General features: G+C 47.1%; 1 protein-coding gene across 1 annotated transcript in view; it reads right to left on the minus strand.

The window, feature by feature from the left end:
• The window catches only part of VAC14 (VAC14 component of PIKFYVE complex), an 80,131-nt gene that overhangs the window by 24,583 nt on the left and 30,025 nt on the right, over positions 1-25,523 (minus strand). Inside the window, exon 14 of the mRNA XM_035117290.3 lies at positions 14,253-14,385. Within this exon, the coding sequence (XP_034973181.3) occupies positions 14,253-14,385 (133 nt within the window). The remainder of the gene's footprint in view (positions 1-14,252; positions 14,386-25,523) is intronic.

A 25,523-nucleotide genomic window follows, 5' to 3' on the forward strand; every position in this document is an offset into this window, starting at 1 on the left:
GCAGGTTTGGCCTGCTGTGGAATTATACAAGCTGGAGAAGAACAGAGAGGAGGCACACTGTTCGAAGTGTTAATAAAATCCGGAAGATTTAACCAAGCATGGAGGATCCATTAAATCCAGCCAGACCTGTTGAAAAATGGTAGTTTACTTAAAACGCCCCTCTTTTATCCATTTTGTGTTGCTTGTAGCCATTTTTGCACAGGTACAGCATACAGCAGGAGGCTTTCATTCCCTTTTAATTGAAGCCAGACGTTCAAAGGAACAGCGGAGGGTCTGCCCTTCCTATTCTGAAAAAAACCTGTTGTGTTATACATTTTCATGTCTCTTTGTAAATCAATGGAGTATCATTAATGGAAGAGCACAAATGACTTGTCTGGACAGAGATTCTTCCCTAAACCAAGATGGCTGCTACAGGAATGAGATGGTTGGAGGAGCTGGTGCTTGTGAGTGACTGGAGGACAGAAAGAAAAACAAGCTAGGAGTGTGTGTCTATGCAGGTCATCTGTGTGCTGTGGCTGAAAGAGGGGAAAGCCTCCTAGCATGACCAGACACAGGACATAAAGCCTGAGCTTCTACAACAGGCATGTAAGGAGCCAAAATGTGAAAAGATGGGGGGGGGGACTAGCCTCCTGACTCCATCATGGACAGGACACAGCCTTTTCCTGAAAGCTGGCTGCTGTGCAATTCCCAAGATCCTGTAGAGATCACAGCCATTATTTTTGGCTTGTTGAAATATGGCCTGTGGTACTGCCCCTTGCTCAAGCAGAGCCTATGGGAGCAGAAACAATTCCACATGGACAACCTTTTTGCATTTTTAGAATGCCCTGATACCAACAAAGCAGAAGGAAGGATAGATACCCCAAGTTTTTGCCTTCCTCTAGTAAACCTTCTTTATTATTATTATTATTATTATTATTATTATTATTATTATTATTATTTATACCCCACCCATCTGGCTGGGTTTCCCCTGCCACTCTGGGCGGCTTCCAGCAAATACCAAAATACATTAAAATATCACAGATTAAAAACTTCCCTAAACAGGGCTGCCTTTAGGTGTTTTCTAAATGTCAGGTAGTTGTTGATCTCCTTGACCTCCGATGGGAGGGCGTTCCACAGGGCGGGCGCCACTACCGAAAAGGCCCTCTGCCTGGTTCCCTGTAGTTTTGCTTCTCGCAGTGAGGGAACCTCCAGAAGGCCCTCAGCGCTGGATCTCAGTGTCTGGGCTGAGCAATGGGGGTGGAGACGCTCCTTCAGGTATATAGGACCGAGGCCGTTTAGGGCTTTAAAGGTCAGCACCAACACTTTGAATTGTGCTCGGAAACGTACTGGGAGCCAATGTAGGTCTCTTAGGACCGGTGTTATGTGGTCTCGGCGGCCACTCCCAGTCACCAGTCTAGCTGCCGCATTCTGGATTAGTTGCAGTTTCCGGGTCACCTTCAAAGGTAGCCCCACGTAGAGCGCATTGCAGTAGTCCAAGTGGGAGATAACTAGAGCATGCACCACTCTGGCGAGACAGTCTGTGGGCAGATAGGATCTCAGCCTGCGTACCAGATGGAGCTGATAGACAGCCGCCCTGGACACAGAATTAACCTATGGCTCCATGGACAGCTGTGAGTCCAAAATGACTCCCAGGCTGCGCACCTGGTCCTTCAGGGGCACAGTGACCCCATTCAAGACCAGGGAGTCCCCCACACCCGCCCGCCCCCTGTCCCCCAAAAACAGTATTTCTGTCTTGTCAGGATTCAACCTCAATCTGTTAGCCGCCATCCATCCTCCAACTGCTTCCAGGCACTCACACAGGACCTTCATCGCCTTCACTGGTTCTGAATTAAGAGAGAGATAGAGTTGGGTGTCATCCGCATACTGATGAACACCCAGCCCAAACCCTCTGATGATCTCTCCCAGCAGCTTCATATAGATGTTAAAAAGCATGGGGGAGAGGACGGAACCCTGAGGCACCCCACAAGTGAGAGCCCAGGGGTCTGAACACTCACCCCCCACCACCACTTTCTGAACACGGCCCAGGAGGAAGGAGCGGAACCACTGTATAACAGTGCCCCCAGCTCCCAACCCCTCTAGATGGTCCAGAAGGATATTATGGTCGATTGTATCAAAGGCCGCTGAGAGATCCAGCAGAACTAGGAAACAGCTCTCACCTTTGTCCCTAGCCTGCCGGAGATCACCAACCAGCGCGACCAAGGCAGTTTCAGTCCCCTCTGGAGGGGCCGAAGCAATGGCAGAAGATAAGCCTTCACTGCCTTTCCCCCTGCTGAAACCACAGGATGGGGCTATCCCTCCTGCCAGCCCTGCCTTTATTAAAGCTCCAGAGCAGAGAACTAAGGAAAGGAATCGTGGAGGATGAGGAAAGATAGTGGAGTCAAAGGGAAAGGGAGAGTGAGTGGGCAAGCACCTCCCAAGCCAGTGTGTTCAAGGCTACCATAAGCCACACAGGAAAATATGAACAGGAAGGAAACTCTCTGGAATGAGGCTCTATCCTGCAATTGCCCAGATTTCACCCACCCTGCTGGGCTCTCTGCAGAGTTACAGCATCATACCCCAAAGAGCTACTCTGACTCCTGACTCCAGGCCTCTGCAGAAAACCATGTTGGCCGAGCCTATAACAAGAGAATAATTGCTGAAAAAATGAGCAGCTGCCACATGGCCGCTCCAGCTCCACTGCCCTCATCCGTTACACATGAAGATCTATGTCCAGGCTGCAGCAATGCAGAAGCAGCAGCTGGTGCTGAGCGGCAAACACTTTTGGAAAGTGCAAATACAAGAGGATCAAAGCAGCACCCTCATGGTGGAGTTTGGTGATGCAAGGCTCTGCCAGGCCTGGGTAAGAAGCCCCAGCTTCTCCTGGCTAAAAGGGACATCCTCTGGCACAACTCTTCTGACTGCCCAGAATTAAGAAAGCCAACTTCCCAACAGACCATGCAAAATGACAAAAAATAAAAGGTGAAAAATTCCGCAACCCATATTTTGAAGCAGCCTTCCTCTGCCAGTATGACAGAGCAAGCATCAAAGAGGCACTTGCAGCAAACGCCATCCCAAAACTCCTGCTTATCTCTGCTCTCAGAGAGATCAAGAGACGCCATGGAGCATGGCTGAGCTCTTATGGCCAAGGACTCCCACAGAGCCCAATGCTGAGCCCTGAGGGTGTGTGCGTGTGCGTGAAATGGGCTTGCGCACCATTCCCCAAAGGCTCAGGATTGACAGATATAGCAGAGAATCAGCAGACAAGGACTGTATCGCAAGAACGCCACTTTTTAAACTGCTTCCAGGGGGTCTACAGGAAACACCTTTAATGTACCATGTAGATGGCATCTGACCCTGTGCAAACAAATTAAATATAAACATGAGCTTGAGGCATTGACTATTTGAAAATTAAATCCACATGCAAGAACGAGTTTGAACTTGTTTTCTGTTGCTTCAGGGAGCAGCACCGGAATCAACGGGTTCAAAGGAGAAGAAAAAGGACCTCCAGTTAACTTAAGCAGACGGCACAAGCTTTTTCTGCAGTGGGACAGACCTACATTGGAAGGTGGCTGCAGCCTCTCCTTCACTACAGGCCTCTTGGCAAAGGCTGGACGGGCACCTATTAGGGAAGCTGTGGCGACAGATTTTCTGTACCAGCAAGGGGGTCAGATTCGCTGACCTTTGAGTGGAACAACACAGAGACAGTGACACTTAAGTCTCTTTGTAATAAACACACTTTCCCCCAAATGTTTATTAAACACTGCAGAGATTTTAGACTGCAATTCCCATCAGCCCCAACCAGCAAGGCCATGCTAAGGGAAGACTCCACAGCAGGGCTGCCTGGGGCTGATGGGAGTTGTAGTCCAAGGCCTCTGAAGGAGGGCACCAGGTTATGGAAGGCTGAGCTGGACCAAAGCTCCGAAGACCCACAGCAAAAGGAAGATCTCTGCCCTCACTCTGTGGAGGAGGCGCCATGCTCCATTCCCTGCCTCTCTCTGGCTGCTTTCCCCAGCTTGCTCCAAGACACCAGGAGTTTTGTTTTTGTTTTTTTCAACTCGGTTTAGTTTAAAAGGGGGTTAATCAGCAGCGGATTCTGCCAGCATCTTCCTCAGAGATGCATGTTTTGCTTTCAGGCTGACAGCTGTGGCCTAATTTCCGAGGCAGCTCAAGCTCCTTATTTCTAACCATTCAATTTCTTCATTAGAAACGCAATAGATGAAGACGCTTCAGGAGGGCTAACAAGAGCAAATGCTCACAGGCTTATCCAATTTTGAGGAATATGCAGTGATAAGGCTGCACCTTCCTTTAACACAGCATGAGAAAGGTGAATAAATGTTATTAAGGATTTCCACAGAGGGAGGAGGAGTGTTGAAGACAGATGGCACCTTTAGATACCTTCACTGTGTTCAGAAATGCATAGGGAATCGGGTGAATAGTTTACACACAAATGATTACTGACTCAATGGCTGCCAATTAGCATCTTCTGCTACAGAGAACCATGGCTCACTTCAGATGTAACAGGAGACCATGGTTTCCTAATACTACATTAGCTAGACATCGCAAGTCTCAGGCTTCTGTATTCCTACTTCTCATTTGTGCCTGCAAGGAAGCTGGAAGCTTCTGCTTTCAATTTTAGAACAGCTACACTTCTCGAGACATTGAAACTCAGGGAAGTGTGGTTTGTTTAAAAGTATAGTTACTGAGAATAAGCCGGGTGGTGGGGTGGGGATCAAAGTTTTAGTTCCTGCCTTGTTCTCACTAACAATAGCTGAAACAACACATCACAGGGAATTGTAGGCAGTTTAAAATAGAAAGCTTCTCAGAAAGAAAGAAAGAAAGAAAGAAAGAAAGAAAGAAAGAAAGAAAGAAAGAAAGAAAAGATCTTCCTCATGGACGCAAAACCTAAGGAGAGGACAACCTAAGGCTCACTGTGGTTTGTTCTCATTGCAGGAAAACATAATGGGCGTATGGTTTTTGTTTGTTATAATAGTATGTATTTTTGTGTTTCTGTATTGTAAAATGCCCTGTGTTCCTCGGATGATAGGTGGTATAGAAATTCAATAAAGTAAATAAATAAATACATTATGATTACAGTGATACCTCGGGTTACAGACGCTTCAGGTTACAAACTTCGCTAATCCAGAAATAGTGCCTCGGGTTAAGAACTTTGCTTCACGATGAGAACAGAAATCATGTGGTGGCGGCGCGGCAGCAGCAGGAGGCCCCATTAGCTAAAGTGGTACCTCAGGTTAAGAACAGTTTCAGGTTAAGAACGGACGAATTAAGTTCTTAACCAGAGCTACCACTGTACATCTGAACTCAGGCAGTCTGTCTGTCATGGACTGGCTGGACACTGAAGAATGGTGGGAGGAACCAGATGGGGAGCCCCCAAGGGAAGAAAGCTCAGAGCCAGGGGATTGGTAGTGAGACGATAAGTGGACAGAGGGAGAAGAGGGAGAAGACTGGGAAGAAGTGTTGGAAGCTAAAGGGGTAACAGGGCTTAGTGAGCTGGGAGAGTCTGTGGCAGAGACAAGTTCAGAATCAGAGGCAGAAACTAAAGTAGGAGAGGAAGGAGGCAGAGATAAATCCAGCTGGTGAAGAGGCATGGGTGTTTCCCTCTACTGCTGTGACAAGCTCCCTTCCCCCCTGGTCTCCCAGAACCAGGAGAGGCATGAAAAGGGCGGAGGAAAAGTTAGCTTTAGTAGACACAGTCTCAGATTGCTTGGGGGATGGGGGAAAGCCTGAAGAGTATGGGACTTAGGCAACTGCAGGGAGGCGGGGCCTTCAGCCTCAGCAACTGCTTCATGGGGGCAAGACCTGCTAGAGATGAGCTGCTGTGCTCATTAGGCCTGACACTCCCGTACAGATCCTATATTTGCTAATAAAAAGTCAACTCCAACTTGCTCGGTGTGCTTTACTGCTGGCTCGCTTCTGTCACGGCCCTTCTATTAATCCCCATGCTGAAATGGTGGGTGTCCTTTGTCTAGTCGGACCTGGGCATCATGGGGGCAAAACAAACTGATAACTAAGCTGCCCAAATGAATAACCTAAGCAGGGTTTTCAAAAACAAAGCGTCCAACCCCTTCTTCCCAGGTGTGGGACTAACAGACTGGGGGAAAGAGCGAGGAGTGCTAAGATCACAGCCGGCTGTAATGAACTGAATGCATACTCCAGTCACAAGACTCCACTTGGCAGGAAGAAGGCAAACCCACAAGAAGCCCAGGGGAAGGCAAACACAGTGGCTCCCAAATGCCACCCTCTTCCCAGAGAGGCACCTGCACTCTGAAGTGGCTCCCTTCTGCACACCACTGACTGTGCAGCCTCCCACGCCAAGGGCATTCATTCCCCTCCTGGCCAAATGCCCACTGGGCGCAGAAGCTCCGTCTTCATATTTAAGGCTGCTGATGGCACCGGAACAGCAAGGACAAAGAGGAGATGCGTTTTGCTTTGCTTCGGGTCTTCTTTCTCAAGGACACGTGGGCCACCCTGAAAGCAGGATGTGTCCCTCTTCCTAGGGTTCTCCAACAGGGTCTGGTTTAACCTAATCAGCTGCTGCTATGAGGGAAGGGAAGGAGCTGTGTCTCTGCGGGGAAAGGAAGGAGGCTGGGAAATTATTCTCCTTTTCCCCCATTTTTCTGCCCTGGAAAAATTCTGAACATTTTCAATCCAGGCCAAGGAGAGCTTGGCTATCTCTAGCAAGAAGCTACCAAATCGGAACAGACCAGCTTCGGTTTTACAAGTTGCTCCTCCAACACCCAAGAAACTCCGCTGAAAAGCTACTCACCCCCAATAAAAAATAATAATATGCAAAGGTTTTTTAAGAAGCAAAAATCACTCCCTGTCATTCTGGTTCTTCTGAAAGCAGAGTTGCCACCTGCCCCATACTGCAGATATATGCCACTTCTGCATCTACATCTAGTCTTGGTCCAGGGGCAGGTTCCACATCAAAAGCGCTGGCATGCTCACTTTGACCACCTACCTAACTAGACAGCCTGCCTCCCACTCTCAGAATCTGAAGCCATTAGGCTGCAGATGTGAAGCTTAATGTCAATCAATTACTAAAAAAAGAGCACTGAGACCAAGCACGGATGATCCCTGCGTATTTCAAAAGCATCCTCTTATTTATCGGGGATGCTAATAGCTCCACAGGAGCCATTACCATCTCTGAAATGAATGGTCTTTGGCCAATATGCCTTCTCCCCACAGAATGGACCAGCTGTTTCCCAAGTAGTTATGCTCAGCCACATGTCAGCACTGAGGGGTCCTATCCAGCGCAGATAGACCAATTAAGATTTAATTGCAGCAATGGCTACTTAGAGATTGCTTAACTAGTCAATTGTTACCTTGAGATAACCGCCAAGAATGCTTTCTACCTTACAAACATCATGCATGCTTTGGGGGAAGGAAAGAGGGAGAGAAAGCCATTTTGTGCACAGGGCCACCTCAACCACTTTGCAAAGCTCTTGGAGCCACGAGGAAAGCACATTGCCTTGCGATGAATGGAAAAGAGATCCGTGAAGTAATACATCAATGAGTAAAATAAATTGGACATTTGCCCAACCAAAGGGTCTCCCACACAGACGCAAGATGCCTCAATATATTGATGGAGTGTGGTATCATACATTAGCTTAATTTTGTAAATAATCCTATTGGTGTATTGAATGAATCTATTGAACAAATCAATCTATTAACTTTCTTTTAATAAAAGAAAAAAAAGCCTGGGCTGGCAGTTTGCTCAGATGCATTGAGAGCTGGAGGGAGCCTTGTGGAGTTCCTGGTAGCCCAGTCCACACACACCCCATCTCCACTACAGCTTGATGCAGGAAAGCCAGAGATCTGGAGCACCCCGGGTAGACAGATGGCTGTCCAGCCTCTGCTTGCTGGAAGGCAGCCAGCGCAGGAGAACCCATCACTCCCCTTCAGCTAAATCAGCTCCACTGTCAAACTGCTCTCGTCATCAAATATTTTGCTTCATGTTCAACAGAAACCTACCCTTCAAAAGGAGAAGGGAAAGATTAGGGCACCGCAGGCATACAGATAAATGTGGCATCGTACACAGGAAGCTGCCTGATACTGAATCAGGCCCTCAGTCCATCTAGCTCAGTACTGTATGCCCTGACTGGCAGAACCTCTCCAGGGTTTCAGGCAAGGAGCCTTTCCTAGCCCTATTTGGAGATGCCGTTGGGGATTGAATCAGGGACCTTCTGCAGGCAAAGCATATGCTCTGCCACTGAGCTACAACACTGCCCCATTAGCAGCACTGATATGCACCCATGTTGTGCTCTGGCTCCCCTTGCCCTGTGACCTTCTCTTATCATGCAAGACGGACTTGAATACTGTGTCTTCCATCCCACTGGTTTATAACCCAACAAGCCACCTTCTCCTCTCCCATCCTCCGAGAAACCCACTGCCAAAGTGCTTTGAGCAAAGCAGGAAAATCTAGTCCTCCTATATCTAAAAACAATGCAAAGACCCAAAGACTTTCAGCTTCTAAGAACAGGGGGAGCCCAGCTTGACCCCCTGCAATCCTCAGGATGAGCATTCTCTGGCCATGCAAACAGGGAAGAGAATGTCAACAGGCAGTGGCGGCTGCTGCTGCTGCTGCTGCTGGCATTCTGAAAGCCATGGGTAGTGGCTGTTTGCAGCTGACACACACTGCTTTGCAAAATGTTAGTAGCTTTCTAAGACTCAGTGGTATTTTTTAAAAAAGATTGGAATCTCAAGAAATCTGAAGAAAACCTGACTGGGGTGAATTGTAAGGGCAGAGGTGGGTTGTCTTGAAAGCACCTGGCATAGGATTCAGTGCAAGTTATCAGCTTTATCATTATTTTTTAAGTAAAATAAAAGGTATCCAATTGCTGTGCAGGGGCCAAAATTCGGCTTTATCTCAGAAGCCAATAGATGGGAAAACATTGGGGGGGGCATGTGGCCCCCCCTGCAGTTTCCTGGTCCTTTGCACTGACTACCCTGAGTTGGTGCCTCCTCTCCACCTGTCTATCATGCTCTCAACTCCTCCCTCTTTCTTAGTCTTTGTAGAAGCAGGCACATTTGTGGCACCTGTTTAACTCAATGAAAAATGTTTGTTTGCAGAGAGAATCTTAACTCTGATTTCCAAAACTTCCAACTACCTTGACATACCCACAGAGCACAGCCACGGATAACACAAGAGGCCCATTTCCAGCTGGGCAAGTGAAGCCAAAATGCGGACTAGACAATGCTACCATTCAGTGGATTTTTAACTGGCTGACTGACCGAACCCAAAGGGTGCTCATCAATGGCTCCTCATCCTGGAGAGTAGTGACTAGTGGGGTGCCACAAGGTTCTGTCTTGGGCGCAGTCTTATTCAACATCTTTATCAATGACTTGGATGATGGGCTTGAGGGCATCCTGAGCAAGTTTGCAGATGATGCCAAATTGGGAGGGGTGGCTAATACCCCAGAGGACAGGATCACACTTCAAAATGACCTTAACAGATTAGACAACTGAGCCAAAGCAAACAAGATGAATTTTAACAAGGAGAAATGTAAAGTACTACACTTGGGCAAAAAAAAAAATGAAAGGCACAAATACAGGATGGTTGACACCTGGCTTGAGAGCAGTACATGTGAAAAGGATCTAGGAGTCTTGGTAGACCACAAACTTGACATGAGTCAGCAGTGTGATGCAGCAGCTAAAAAAGCCAATGCAATTCTGGGCTGCATCAATAGGAGTATAGCATCTAGATCAAGAGAAGTAATAGTATCACTGTATTCTGCTCTGGTCAGACCTCACCTGGAGTACTGTGTCCAGTTCTGGGCACCACAGTTCAAGAAGGATACTGACAAGCTGGAACGTGTCCAGAAGAGGGCAACCAAAATGGTCAAAGGCCTGGAAACGATGCCTTATGAGGAACGGCTTAGGGAGCTGGGTATGTTTAGCCTGGAGAAGAGAAGGTTAAGGGGTGATATGATAGCCATGTTCAAATATATAAAAGGATGTCATATAGAGGAGGGAGAAAGGTTGTTTTCTGCTGCTCCAGAGAACGGACACGGAGCAATGGATTCAAACTACAAGAAAGATTCCACCTAAACATTAGGAAGAACTTCCTGACAGTAAGAGCTGTTCGGCAGTGGAATTTGCTGCCAAGGAGTGTGGTGGAGTCTCCTTCTTTGGAGGTCTTTAAGTGGAGGCTTGACAGGCATATGTCAAGAATGCTTTGATGGTGTTTCCTGCTCGGCAGGGGGTTGGACTGGATGGCCCTTGTGGTCTCTTCCAACTCTACGATTCTATGATTCTATAATTCCCCCCTCTTCCACACGCAGCTGTGAACTACAGTAAACTATTACTTCAAGTGCAGAATGAACACTGTGGCACCAGCTGGCCTTTTCCAAAAAGTGCAGGCTGCGTCCCAGAATTCAGTGACAAGCTTAGAATGGCGAAGTAATCAAATGACAAAAGGCCTGGAGAATGACTTGCTTCTTGCTGCCTTCAGATTATCACCAGGACTATGCCCACAAGAGCCTCACGCAAGGAGCACTCAAGTCTCCTGAACAGCAAAACAGAATGATGCAACCAGAGGTGCTTCTTTCCTTATTCAGCAAAACAGCAAGGGGAAGTACAAGTGATTGTTACAAAGCTTCACACTGGCAGCTAGGTAGAACATGTTATGAAGAAGGCCCACTAAATATCCTTAGGATCTAGGCAGAGATCGCTGCCACTTCCAACTGGATGGTTGGTGTCTTATCTTCTAGAGCAGTGGTTCCCAAATTTATTGTTTCATTTATTTTTGTTTATTATATTCATATACTGTCCTTCACCCAAAGATCTCAGGGCATTTCACAGGATAAAAATATACTGACCCCTTGGTTCCATAAACCAACCAGTGCTCCCTACCCTATGTTATGAAAAGCACTATTCAGAATAGTGGGTTGCATGACCCACTAAGGAGGATAATAACATAATAAAATTCAAACAGGTAACAATTAATTTCATGTTTATTCAAAGTCCAATTAAAACTGTTCAATTTAATTAATTCAACAAAGCTGGTGAACTTGATCCAGTGATACCAGCTTTTCAAAGTCTGATAATCATTTGCACCTCCGGCATTTTCCTATCACCCCGCCCCTTGCCTCTTAAAGGCTCATTTGGTAAGCCCAGTACTGCCCACTTACATAGAGCATTATTCCTGCATCGGAATATCACTGTAGAGTGAGTTGTGGCGATTGATTTCATCATTTTGACACACCCAAGTCTTCCTCTCTGAGGAAACTCAAGAGAAGGGATGTCAAGGCAAGCTACAGCAGCACAGCCAGAATAGTGAGAGGGAGGCATTGTGAAGCCAACGGAAATATTGGCCAATGGCTCCCAATCTTAACAATTTGGACGTGTTGAAGACAACAACAGCAGCGAACAAGAACAGCCATTCATGTTCAGGACATGCCCACCAAAAAACAAGGGCAACCTTCACAAAAGGGCGGGTTCTTTGTGCCTCTCGCCACAGAGCAATTAAAAATGAATCGAAGTTCTAGCTACAGCAAAGTAACGCTCCGATTGCCACCAACCTCGCAAGCCAAATGGTCAACGGCCACAGAGTGGGCTGCCGTGCATCCTAATGACTCTTATGTAAGTGGAGTTATGAGAGTTTGTGTCCTACTCAAAACCAAGATGAGGAAGGAAGGAGGGAGGGGAGGACAGCTTGAAAGGTTAGCTGGCCTGACCTAGAAATGAACCTGGACTCGCTGATCAGATGCTTCATGGGCTACTGATGCATTTGGGGTTTACATTTGGCGGCCAAACCCCAGAATTTGTCTTGAGGGCCTTTAGGAAAGAAGCCTGTCAGGAAGATCCTGTGGCTCTTAATATTTTGAAAAAGTTGCCCTTTCACCCACGTCCTACACTCAGCCCTGCACCTGCCAATCCATTTGAGAGACAGAGGAAAACAGAAGCACTCCCTCCTCCTCACCCATCTGCTTTTCTTCCTTTCCTTCCCAATAGCCAAAATGTGGTTTATAAGCTCCCAGGAGCAACCATTTCTCTTTTGGGCATGATGCATTACTTGGAAAAGAGCTGCAGACGTGGATAAAAATAGATAGACATACATAATAATGAAAAAAATTGTTCTCAAGGTGATCCACTCTTGCAGTATGAGAGTGCCACAGTTTAGGAATTATAACGACAAGCTTGAACACACGCAGAGGAGGACGACCAAAATGGTCAAGGGTCTGGAAACCAAGCCTTATGAGGAACAGTTGAGGGAGCTGAGTACAGTGGTACCTCTGATTGAGGACATGATTCGTTCCGGGGTGCCGTTTGCACCCAGCACCCTGGTAGAGCACTTCTACACATGCGCGAAGCGCGCAAAACACTTCTGCACGTGTGGGAAAACCCGGAAGTAAACACTTCTGGGTTTGCCACGTTCGCAAGCTGAAAAGACGCAACATGAAGTGGATGCAACATGAGGTATGACTGTATATTTAGCCTGGGAAAGAGAATACTGAGAGGTGACACAATAGCCACCTTCCAATATATGAAGGTCTGCTGCTCCAGAGGGAGAGGACGTGAACCGATGGATTCAAATTTCAAGAAAGGAGATTCCAACTAAACATTGGGAAGAACTTTATGACAGTAAAGAGCTGTTTGACAGTAGAATGGACTCTCCTTCATTGGAGGTTTTTAAACATGTGGTTGGGCAGCCATCTGCCAGGGATTCTTTAGCTGTGATTCCTGCATTGCAGGGGATTGGACTAGATGGGATCCCTTCCAACTCTACTATTCTGATTCTATGAGTGGGTTTGTGGACACACTGCTCCCCCTTTGCCATCATCTGGCTGCCCACAAGCCCATGGCAAGAGTGAGGCCTGCCGGCACAGCTGCCCTGACATCCTCTGACCCACAATTGGAGAGATTTAAGAAGTGTTCTCTCCGGTTGACGTATCACAGAGGCCCATCCTAATGGTGCCAAAGTCTGTAGGCTCTCAGTCTGAACAGAATCCTTTCGTTTCTCATTCAGGAATGCATCCTCAAAATCTAGGGTAGCCAAAAGCAGGGCTGGCTCTGTGACACACAGGAAACCCAAGGCTTGAAACCTGTGGCTGCCGCCTCCCCTCACATGGGCTGCTGCATGCAGTTCACATGGACTAAAAGGCATTCATGAACAACAGTTGGCCTCTCATGAGCTGCTCCTTTCCATAAAGCAAACGAGCTGGCGGCAGCCGAGTTTGGGGGGGGGGGAGACACTCTGATGAAAGAGGGCTACTGGCCAGCCTAGTTTTGCCCCAGCTGAGCAGAGCATTGTCCCAGGCAAGCCTGCAGCCCACCACAGAAGTACAGCTCACAGCTGCTTGGGCTCCATTGTATCTCTGTTTATCAAAGAGCCAGAGGCTCTGCTCTCCCCTCCCCTGACTTTGGTGAGGAAAAGCTGAACAAACATGGAGAAAGTGGAGAGAGAAAAGTTTCTCTCCTGCTCTTCTAAACACTAGAACTCATGGACGTCCAATTTAGCTGAACGTTGAAAGATTCAAGACAGACAAAAGAAATTACTTCTTCATGCACCACATAATTAAACTTTGGAACTCATTCCCACAGGAAGAAATGGTGGCCGCCAACTTGAATGGCTTTAAAAGAGAATTAGACAAATTCTTGGAGGAGAGGGCTATCAGTGGCTAGTAGACATGATGGCTATGCTCTGCCTCTGCAGTTGGAGGCAGCAATGCTTCTGAATACCAGTCGCTGGACTCTGCAGAAGAGGAGCTTGATCTTGAGCTCAGATCCTTCTTGCAGGTTTGCCAAAGGCATTTGCATGACCACTGTGAGAACAGTTAGATGGGCCATTGGCCTGATCCAGGGGGCTATTTTTATGTTCACATGTTAAGTTCAAATGAATAATAATATAGTGATTTATTTATATGCTTCCCGTCTGACTGGGTTGCCAACAAATTAAAACATCCAACACAGTAAAACAGAAAACATTAAAAGCTTCCCTATACAGGGCTGCCTACAGATGTCTTCTAAAAGTCAGGTAGTTGTTTATTTCCTTGACATCTGAGGGGAGGGCATTCCACAGGGCAGGTGCCACTACCGACAGCCCAAAGACAGCCTGTCTCCTGACCTCACACCAACAGAAGGGTCATGAGGAAGCTGAGAGGAAGGTACCACTGGTTGCAGGAAGAGAACTAAGCCCCCCACCCCACCCCAGCACTTGAGGCAGGCACCAAACCTGTACACAGGAACACAGAGATAGTAGAAAGGCATTTGGAAGCACAGAGGTGGCAACTCAAGGCGGGATGTGGTCTCACCTGATGATGAAAGCTCCCCGGAACTCCAGGAGCTTTCGCTCACTGCTGAATCTCTTGAGCAAGTTGATCATGAACTTATAGAAGTAGGAGTTCATGGTGGGTGTCGAGGGAGAGCACTCCATGCCTTTGGTACCTGGAAGAAGGAGGATAGAGGAAGTTAATTCTGTTTAAGGAAGAAGGGCCTGTAGAAGTACAGGTGGGTTTCCGAGCTCTGCTTGTCACCCGTGATCACAGCAGGCAATCCTAGCTCTGATTTGAAGTGGCAGCTTTACTCTCTCCAGCTACATGAAGTTGCCTTATACCAAGCAGCTCCTGCTGTCCACAGTGACTGGCAGCAGTTCTCCAGACTTTCAAGCAAGGATCTCCCAACCTTACATGGAGATGCCATGGGGGATTGAACCTGGGACCTTCTGCATGCAAGGTAGATGCTCTGCCGCTGAGCTACCGTGGCCCACAGTGAAGGCACACTACCATTTGTTTTAGCCTGTCATTTGTTTTACACAGTCATAAAAGAGATCAGGAACTCTGGTCCTCCTCTGAGTCACAGGGAGAGGAAAGGTGTGGAGATGCATCTGAACTGAAAAGGCATAAAATCCATTTCCTATACGCAGACATTGGCACAAATCTGGCACAGCAATAGAAACCAAAGCTGGAAGCTGACAGATAAATGTGAAAACTTGATTATTAGGCAGTCATTCCAAAGAGCATTTAAAGTAAACCAGCTAAGCACAGCGATAGAGCAGGCTAGAGTATGGAAAAATGGAAATCGAAACATCTTATGGAAATGAAGCATCTCAAGAGAGATGCTCTATGAACCCACAAGACTACCTTGCACAACAGGTATGTCCAAGGCCAGCCTTTGCCAACTTGATGCCCTCCATATGTTTCAGATTACAACTTCCATCAGCCCCAGCCAGCATAGATAAACTGTGATTCAAGTCAGTCACTAGGCCATGGAGAACAGAGATGAAAGACAACCCCAAAGCCAAACTTCTTTCGAAGGGGAAAGGTGTGTCCTCTTGCTAGAAAGGGTGGTGGTCATGGTAAAAGGTAAAGGGACCCCTGACCATTAGGTCCAGTCGTGGCCGACTCTGGGGTTGCGCGTTCATCTCGCATTATTGGCCGAGGGAGCCGGCGTATAGCTTCCAGGTCATGTGGCCAGCATGACAAAGCCGCTTCTGGCAAACCAGAGCAGCACATGGAAACGCCGTTTACCTTCCCGCTGTAGCGGTTCCTATTTATCTACTTGCACTTTGACGTGCTTTCGAACTGCTAGGTTGGCAGGCAGGGTGGATAAAAATCAATGATTTTTTAAAAAAAATCAAAAAAATCGGATTTTTTTGATTTAAATCGGATTTTTTTGATTTAAATCGGATTTTTTTGATTTAAATCGATTTTTTTGATTTAAATTGGATTTTTTTAAATAAAATGCTTTTTGAGGAAAGAATATTACCATCCAAAGGTTATTCCATCATGAAATAAAGATTAGTTTTTTTAATTATGTAGTATAAGGTTGTATATGTTTAATTTATGGGGTAAATAAATTCCATTAATCCATTCACCTCTTCCAGAGGTTTTTGTAAGATTATTGGGCAGTTTCTCTGCCTACAAGATATTATCACAGGTGCTTGGTTTACTTTTGCAGTTCTCAAAACTGAATTTGACTCAAAAGAGATCACATGCCTCTTCTTCACAGCAAAAATGTTATAACATGAACAGAGTTGAGAAAAAGACCTTAATCCTATTGTTCTACAAACCTATGAATACAGAAGCAACCCCTTCAGTGCTAAGTTTCAAGAAGTTCAGTGAATAGAATAGAAACAATATTTTTCTGATTGTTTGGACAGTATTTAAGTTTTTCATGTGTAGGCTGGGCTGACAGTCTAAGTTTCTTAATATATATATATTTTGTTTTTGTTTAGCCAAATTAGTTAACAAACATGGATGTTTGTTTAAGCAAATAACATTTGCTGAAATGTTATTGTTTCAGTTGAATAAATCTATTTAAATTGTTATTATTAAGGTAATGATTATTTTTCTCCTTCCTAAGTACAACAGTAAAGTTGTCCAAATATGAATGATTAACCTATTAAACTGGGGATAAAAAAACTAATATGAAAAGTTGTTATTCTAAAAATCTTCATCTACTTGCATAATAAAGTTATACCAGCAAGAATTAGTCTTTATGATTTAAATCAACTATGATTTAAATCAAGCCTTACTGACTAGTGATTTAAATCGTGATTTAAATCGTGATTTAAATCAGTTTGATTTAAATCAAAACCACCCTGTTGGCAGGAGCTGGGACCAAGCAACGGGAGCTCACCCCGTCACAGGGATTCGAACCGCCGACCTTCTGATCAGCAAGCCCTAGGCTCAGTGGTTTAACCTGGTCCCTGGTGGTCATGGTAGGCACTGGCAATAAAGATAAACTTTAATACTTGTTTAAACCTTCAGACAGCATAATGTTAAAAAGGTGCAGAATGTGCAGGCAAATATCATTCTCAAAGCCTCCTCTCAAACTTAGGGTATAACTCTTTGGATGTAGGAAACAAAACATGCATTTCTTTCTTTCTTTTTCTTTTTCTTTCTCTCTCTCTCTCTCTCTCACCCCCCCCCCCCAGCCCTTCTTCACAAGCACCCACGGTTCCTTTGTTTTTGTAAGGTGTTGGAGAGTCTGGAGGCACTTAAGTGCCCAAGCCACTTGTTTCTCGACTCTTGCAAAGGCTTACTATCCTGCCCAAATATATGGAGAACAACAGAAAGGCAAGGGGTGGGTGGGAACTGTTACTCAAGGCTGAACAGGGCCATCTTCAAAGGAAGTTATCTGCAAGGGTCAGACCTAATGTAATTGGGCAGAATGTCCAGGTGACGGTAAAAGCTTCAGGGATTGTGCCCTAACATAGGTCTCTTTTTCCCCCTTATACAAATCAGATGCTTTTCCAGAGGTTCAGCAGCAAAATTTGTTAAATTTGGATACACTGTACAAGCAGCAGCCAGCGTGAGGCATGGAGAGAGGAGACCCACTTCCTGCTATGAAGGTACATCCATAGCAAGACCTCAGCTTTGTATTCCTGCGCCCACCGTTTCACAGTTCCTAATCTCTGCCCAGCCAGGTTTCAATTAATCTGCACGGTTACAACACAGAAACCATCAGGCAGCAGAGAGGCTTCCAAGAGTCCCACCCACGCCTCCCAGATCCCTTTAACTTCCAGCTTCTGCCACCGATGGGTGGCTCGCCCACGATGGCATAGCAAGAAGATACAATTAAACCCGCCTTGCTATTTATAGGAGCAGAAATACTAGAAAGGCAGGAGGAGGTGTTAGGAAAACACAGTTGAACCGATTCATTCATGCTGATACTCACAAATCAGAGGCTTCACAGATACGCAACACACCAGACTGGCTGTTAGTGCACATACAGAGAAGCCCAAGCCCACAAGTGTTGTGTTGGGACAGCTCAGCTGCCACAAGGGTGAGTTGCAATTGAGTAGGATTGTCTCAGGGAAATTGCTCAGGGAGAACAACAACAACAACAACAACAACAACAACAACAACAACAACAACAATAATAATTTATTATTTATACCCCGCCCATCTGGCCGGGTTCCCCCAGCCACTCTGGGCGGCTTCCAACAAAACATTAAAATACAGAAATCCATCAAACATTAAAAGCTTCCCTAAACAGGGCTGCCTTAAGATGCCTTCTAAAGGTCTGGTAATTGTATTCTCTTTGACCTCTGGAGAAGCTGCAGAGGCTTCCTGGAAAGCAACTATGATGGTGTTAACTTTCACTGCCAAGGTGAGCAGTACATGCCTTCGCCAGTCGTCGTCATCATGTTCCCATGGCCTGCCACAGCAGACTGCACTCTAGCGGGAAGCTCAGAAAGAAGACAGCTTGAATTTCTCCTCAACTCCACTACCTGGTCAACCATACAGTTTGATCAAGCAGGAAATTGCTACATGTGCCCAAATTCAACTTCTCTGTCACACACATCCTCACCTGGTATTAAACAAGTGCCTGAGCCCCCCTTCCCTTAATGTTTCTCTTCTCTCCCTCTACTTCCTCAGAGATGAAGATAATGGGGAGTTCTGCCCAGCAACCCAGCAGCCTGCAGGCTTAGCCTGTGTTCATTACTTCTGCAGAAATTGTCCAGAAGCAAGTTTTACTTCTCTGGCATCTGCAAACGCTGGATGTATGGGAGGATTCTGCAAAGATTCCCTAAAAGGATAAGCAGTTCAAGCAAACTGTGTGATACGCATGGGCCTACTCAGGTCGCTCACCATCAGTTAGAAATACCAGTTGTTTTGGACTAGGGCTGATGGGAGCAGTGTTCCAAAACTAGCTGGTTGGGGAAGTCTCCTGCAGGCAATCTTCTTTCTTTAGGCCAGCTCTACACCATGTATGATATGCTTTTGCCCAGGAATATTCCCTACAAGCCCAGCTTTATTCCTTGCAGAAAGGCAACAGGAGGACTAGACACTCTAACTTGCTCTCCTCTCCAGCAGTTCCATACAGATGGGTCAACACCACCGAAGACTGCAATTTGGCACTGCCCTGCAGAGTCATCCTTCTTGTGGCAGGACAATTGTCTCTCAGCACTGCATTATGGTAGCTTTTTGTAAAACAGAAGCAGCCCTTGTTCAACACTGTGCCCTCCACTGTCAACAGAGAAAGGTTCTGAGGAGGCCAAAAGTTCTAAATCAGGCATCCCCAAACTTCGGCCTTCCAGATGTTTTGGACTACAATTCCCATCTTCCCCGACCACTGGTCCTGTTAGCTAGGGATCATAGGAGTTGTAGGCCAAAACATCTGGAGGGCTGCAGTTTGGGGATGCCTGATCTAAATGCTACTGAGGGACCCAGGAGATTTAGCAAGGAACACACACCCCCCAACCTCTCTCCCTCTTCCGTCACCACAACAGGAGTCTGCCAGCCCAACCATGGCAGCTTCAGTCCCCAAACTAGGTGTCATAACTGTCTGTAAAGGCCAACAGAGCATTGCCCCAAATTTGCTTGCTTGCCCTTTGCTATTCAAGCTCTTTTCCAAGTTTCCCCCAGAAACGTTTCAGACTATTCCCCCAAACAGAAAACTGCTCTGAGAGCCTCTGGGAGCCTTTCCTCTAGTCTAAATCATTTTGCTTGGTATCTCTTGCCTGCGACTCTGGTGCAGAGCAAGATGGAAGAAATTCTGTGTCATTCACAGAGCAACAATTTTTCTGTCTCTTGGCTCTTCTGCAGGAACGGAGGGGGGGCTGGAGGGGGGCCACTGGAAAGTTCCTGGAGTGCCTTGAGACCAATGATCTTCCAGTCCTCATCCCCCTCCCCCAGTTGTCCGCCAGGCAGATGGGGCTGTGAAAGGGCTTCAGAGAGCTGCAGCTCCACCAATCCTATGCTTCTAAATGTAGGAACCACTCAAGAGGCGGAAGCTGCCTTTTGACCATCATGCTCCTATGAGCGGGTGCAAGAGCAGATCCCCACACCCCCTTCTCCATCCCCAAACATGCACTAGGAGGACTGCTGCTGCCGCCGCCGCCGCCAGAAAAGGCAGGCAAATTATCTTAAGTGAAACCTGATGTGCAGGAGAGACTTTCCAGCCGGTTAATACTACTACAGGATGTTTTGTATTTCAACTTGGTAAATATGATGTAAAGGAACATCACATGGGGAGATAAAAATAGAGCAGCTCAAAGAACAAAAACAGAACCGCCCCAAGACATTTGCCTCTCAATTCATCACCAAAACAGATGTTGCTAAGATGTAGGCTCCCCCTTCCCAAGGCTCGCAGAGACACAAGCCAGTCTTCCTTCTTTCCCTCCCCCAACTACAGGGCACCTGGGTGTGTGCCTGTCCCTCCGCCCTGTCGCCACACACCCTTGCCCATTTCCAGAGGCACATGGCAGCAGAAAGACCCCTCTCCAGAGTAAGCTCTTGTTTGACTGAAACAAGGCAGAAGGGGAAAGTGTGGAGGTCACAGGGAGGGCGGTCGTGGTGGTGAAGAGGTGGAGAAGCCCAAAGGGGAGACATTCCTGCAATCCAGGAAGCCAATTTGGACCCAAAGAAATGGCTGCCCTGCCTAAAGCAGTCAGTTCTGCATATTGGGCACAAGACCTAGGATCTTCACAGGGATGCTTCATACCTCTGCAGGGTTTTATAGCAACAGAGATGCACAGGGGAAAAGTGGGTGGGTGGAACGTACACACATTTAGAAACATCTCAGGTTTATTGTATGAATCCACTGACAGAGCTGCTCTCCTAGGCCAGAACACAAGGTAAAACAGTTGCCTACAAAATGTCAACACCTGATGTGGCAAATCAGCTTTCCTCCAGCCTGCTGCCCTCCAGATGTTTTGAACTATAGCGCCCATCAGCCCCAGGCGAGGGAAGGCTGATGCACACATTTCTCTGCATGGGAAAAGTTGCCGATTAAGAGGGTTTGACGGTCAACACATGCAGTACGTGAGACTTCACCACAGCCGGACACTAGGAACTTCCCTCCAGAAATGAAATCTGAATGCCAGGGTAGAAATGGGTGATGCCCAAGCAAGACTCCAGAAAGGCCATGTCTGGCTCGAAGCCCAGCATCCTCCTGTCCTCTTGCTCTGCGGGTCCCTGACTCAGGCCCTGCTCCGAGTGCCTAATCTCCAAAGCCTATTTCACAAGCCAGCTCAGATTAGCACAAGTGGCTGGCTTTGTGACATCTGCTGCCTCCCTGACCTCTCTCCCAGAGAACACAGCTGACTTCTTTCATGGGATGGGACACACTGGGAGGAGCATAAGTCAAGGCATTTGACACTGTAAAGATCAAAATCCTTTGCTTCACCTGCCCCCCCCCGCCACCCATCACAAGGGGAGGGGAAAGCAACTTGCTTCTCAATTAAGCAGTTTGAGGTGAAGAAACGCTGGCTGGTGGTGGTGGGGGGGTGTTGATTCCAGCACACTACTAGGATCTCAGAGGTCCAGCCCACTTTAACATGTTCCATGAAGTGCTAGCCAGGCATTTCCAAGACAGAGGGGGCAACCCACCTCTGTGGGTGGTTTTGTGTCTGACAGAGCTACAGATTTAGAGCCAGCATTTTGGCAAGGGGATTAGCTAGCACACCAGAGCAAGTCATCTACTCACAGCAGAGCTTTCTGCTTCCCCTCTGGCTGGGCCCTCACATGACAAGGCAGCTGGTCTGCTGGTTCTGAGAGCCTGCCCAAGTATTTCAAGATCACAAGCCAGGCCTTCTCCTCATTAAAACAGAAGTCACGAGTCCGGGGAAGTTAATAGTTGTTATCCTGGCTCCCTGCCCCCTTTAAAATTGTTGTTTCTGTCTGGGGCAGTGGGGCACAATCCACTTACTCTTACAAATTTATCCCTCACTTGAGGTTTAGATGCTCAGCCTGTTTCTGACAAGGTTGCACTCCCCCAGAAGAACCCACTGGGTGGTGGAAAGGTGGGGTATAATCAAATATTTGAGGATCCACATGTTCATATTGGGCTATGACCAGGATACTTCCAGACCAAGAAAGCATTTCTCATCTTTGCGAAGCCCTATGAAAGCGGGGGCATGTACCAACGCAGTCACAGAAATATTGCCAAATAAAAGAAAGGGCAGCTTGAAAAAAGTACGAAGACTTTCCTCAAGCATGAAGACAACTCAGCACACCTCGCTGCAGCTTTCTCAAAGGAGAAATAAGGGGGAAGCAAAGCAGGGAGCAGATCTGCTCAGCAAGCAGAGCAAATACACCCCGCCAGGAAAAGCAAACAGCAGCATTTGCATAAACAGATTCTGAGGAAAGTGTGAGGATGAAATGGCACTGGCCCTCTCTTCCACCCTGAGGAGCCAATCTGGTGGTTTGCCATTTGAGCAGGCAAACATATAATGGAAACCAGCAGGGAGGGCTAGATGGGGGCTTGCAAAGGTGCCATTTAGCACAGCATGCCTAGGAGTCTACTTGGAAGAACAGTCCAGCTTCTGATCCTCCTATCTTTGCCATCCTCCCCCAGCTCTGTCTTTGCCCAGAAAGAGTCTGGGCAGCTTGCCACATCATCTTCTTGGCCCTGAAGCCCACTGTGCAACTGGAGAAACGCCTTGTTGAATGTACAGAATTTGCTGGAGGCCTGAGTCTGGAATAACCCTCCCCCCAAAGGGAAAAAAAAACACCTCTGGCACAAGCATGTTTGTCAAAAGCTGCTGGACTTTCCCCCACATCACCAAATTCTTCTCTTCTCTCAGAAGAAAGAACTTAAGAAGTGCCGCGCAGGATCAGTCCTGCAAACTGGGCCATCTGCCTTAACGGTTATGATGGAGCTGCACCTACTTGAGATGCTGAGGGGTTCCCATCTCATAAAATTCGGCAAACCTCTTTGTGTTCCTAGTCTCTAGCCAGTAGACACTTGGCAATCAGCTGCAGATATTATGGTCCTGGGCACAAAAACCATAGCCATGTCCTTAAAAGGGCTGCACATATATGGATGTTTTAAGTAGTAAGAAAGTGGGAGTGGGGAGGGAGGTTGAGAGACACCACTTCTTGGACATCTTCTTTCCAAATTAGTATGTGACATAAAAGGCTTGGACTAGAATGGAGTTAAAGGGGCCACGGCAGCCTTTAGGATGGATGCCACAACTGCAAGGCTATTTTTAGATAATCTACAGGGGAGGGAAGAGAAAGCCATCCACTTGATCTAAAGCACAGCTCTGCAGCCGCCTAGCCAGCTCCTCCCCCCACCCGTCTCCCGCACAGACAGAGGATCAATAGCACACTCGAGGCCCTGCGCATTTGCTCCCAGCTGTGCTCAGTGCAAGCCAACAGTGGGACAAGCAGCATGAGCTCATCGTGCTTCCTAGCCAGGGCATTACAGGCTGGTCCAAAAGCTTCCAAGAATCAGCCACAACTTCAGGTAACCTGGAACCCTCTCATGAAGAAGTAGGGAGACTCTGGTCAGATAGTGAACTATAAGCAAACAACCAGGCAGGCTATGGTTGGCGTTCACCCTATTATCCCTTTCTACCGCCTGTCATGATCTGTCCCTTTGCCCTTCCTGCTCATCATCCATGCACCAGATGGGAAATCAGTGCAGGGTGGTGGGCTGAGCATTAGACAGGGAAGAGAGATCAGGGTAAGTCCCTGCTCAGGGATGAAGCTTGCTGTGTGACTCGCCTCTCTTACACAGTTGCTGGGGAGAAATGCACATGTTAGTGAGGTCCCAGGGGGACAGGGGCAGGGGCAGGGGAAAATACATTGGCCATATGCACTCCATACATTTAAAGCATATTATCCCCCCCCCAAAGAACCCTGGGAATTGTAGTTTACCCCTCACAAAGCTACAGTTCCCAGCACCCTTAACAAACTAGTCCCTGGCACTCTTAGGGGGAAGCAATGTGCTTTAAATATATGGCGTGTACATAGAGGCACGACGTGCTAAGCCTAACAAAACCTTCCCTTCCCTCATGTCCTAACCTTGCCAAACACATTTTAAGCATTCTGGAACGTGAGTCAATCAAGGCAAGTAAAGGGCTGTCTGCATAGATGCTCCCTGCATGCAAAATTCACATTTCCATGGTGCTGATGAAATCTGTAATCTTCCCCGTGATTTTTTAATCTTCCCGTCTCAGTGGTGCCTCAATTAGTAGGTAAGAGGGTCTCTTTGACAGCAGGCAAGGGCTGGTTCAGTGGCCCCTCTGCCCAATAGAGGCTAAAAGGATTAGGGATGACTTGGGAGGGCATGCAACTCTCCCATAGATGTCATAAACCCAGTCCTGAGGACCTTGGCCATCTCCAAGATGTTGCACTCTGAGCATCCTTCAGCAACCCAGCAGCCAGGCCTCTGCCATACCTGTGTGATCTGGGTGGGTGACAAACTTTTATGAATTCTTACCTGCTCTGACTAGATGAATCCCAAGCCGGAATTAAGATTGCCGGAAGAAATATCAACAACCTCAGATATGCAGATGACACAACCTTGATGGCAGAAAGCGAGGAGGAATTAAAGAACCTTTTAATGAGGGTGAAAGAGGAGAGCGCAAAATATGGTCTGAAGCTCAACATCAAAAAAACCAAGATCATGGCCACTGGTCCCATCACCTCCTGGCAAATAGAAGGGGAAGAAATGGAGGCAGTGAGAGATTTTACTTTCTTGGGCTCCTTGATCACTGCAGATGGTGACAGCAGTCACGAAATTAAAAGACGCCTGCTTCTTGGGAGAAAAGCAATGACAAACCTAGACAGCATCTTAAAAAGCAGAGACATCACTTTGCCGACAAAGGTCCGTATAGTTAAAGCTATGGTTTTCCCAGTAGTGATGTATGGAAGTGAGAGCTGGACCATAAAGAAGGCTGATCGTCGAAAAATTGATGCTTTTGAATTATGGTGCTGGAGGAGACTCTTGAGAGTCCCATGGACTGCTAGAAGATCAAACCTATCCATTCTTAAGGAAATCAGCCCTGAGTGCTCCCTGGAAGGACAGATCGTGAAGCTGAGGCTCCAATACTTTGGCCACCTCATGAGAAGAGAAGAATCCTTGGAAAAGACCCTGATGTTGGGAAAGATTGAGGGCACTAGGAGAAGGGGACGACAGAGGACAAGATGGTTGGACAGTGTTCTCGAAGCTACGAACATGAGTTTGACCAAACTGCGGGAGGCAGTGCAAGACAGGAGTGCCTGGCGTGCTATGGTCCATGGGGTCACGAAGAGTCGGACACGACTAAACGACTAAACAACAACAACAACCTGCTCTGAACCTAAAGGAAGCACCCTGTGGGTGCCTCTCCTAGAGATCTGGACTGGACTGCTACCTGGGATCCTTTGGCAGACTGGAAGATTTGAAGTCACGAAAGAATGAGGTTGCTTGGACTTCCACTCTTTGTCTTTTGAATGGACAAGGCTCAACAAGTTCTTAAGAGTTCTCAAAGAACTCAAATGTGAAAGTGCTGATCTTCTAGCAAAAGTACGTAACTCATCCTGAAGATCAGCCTCCATATCTGAGGACTGGAAAGGGGCCAATATAATACCAGTTTTTAAAAGGGCATCTTGAAAGGATTTGAGACATTACAGGCTCATTGGCTTAACATCTGTTCCAGGAAAGCTGGTGGAAAGCATAGTTAATGATAGAATTACCAAGCATATAGAAAAACAAGTCAGAACTAGCATGGCATTTGCTCCCACAAGAGCCAGTGATGGACACAGACTTGGGACAGCTTTAGAAAAATTCATGGAGGAGAGGGCTACTAGCCCTTATGGCTATGTTATCCCTCCACTATTGGAGGCAGTATGTCTGGGACTGCC

The sequence above is a fragment of the Zootoca vivipara genome, chromosome 6 (assembly GCF_965207765.1).
Source record: "Zootoca vivipara chromosome 6, rZooViv2.hap1.1, whole genome shotgun sequence".
NCBI lineage: Eukaryota > Metazoa > Chordata > Lepidosauria > Squamata > Lacertidae > Zootoca > Zootoca vivipara.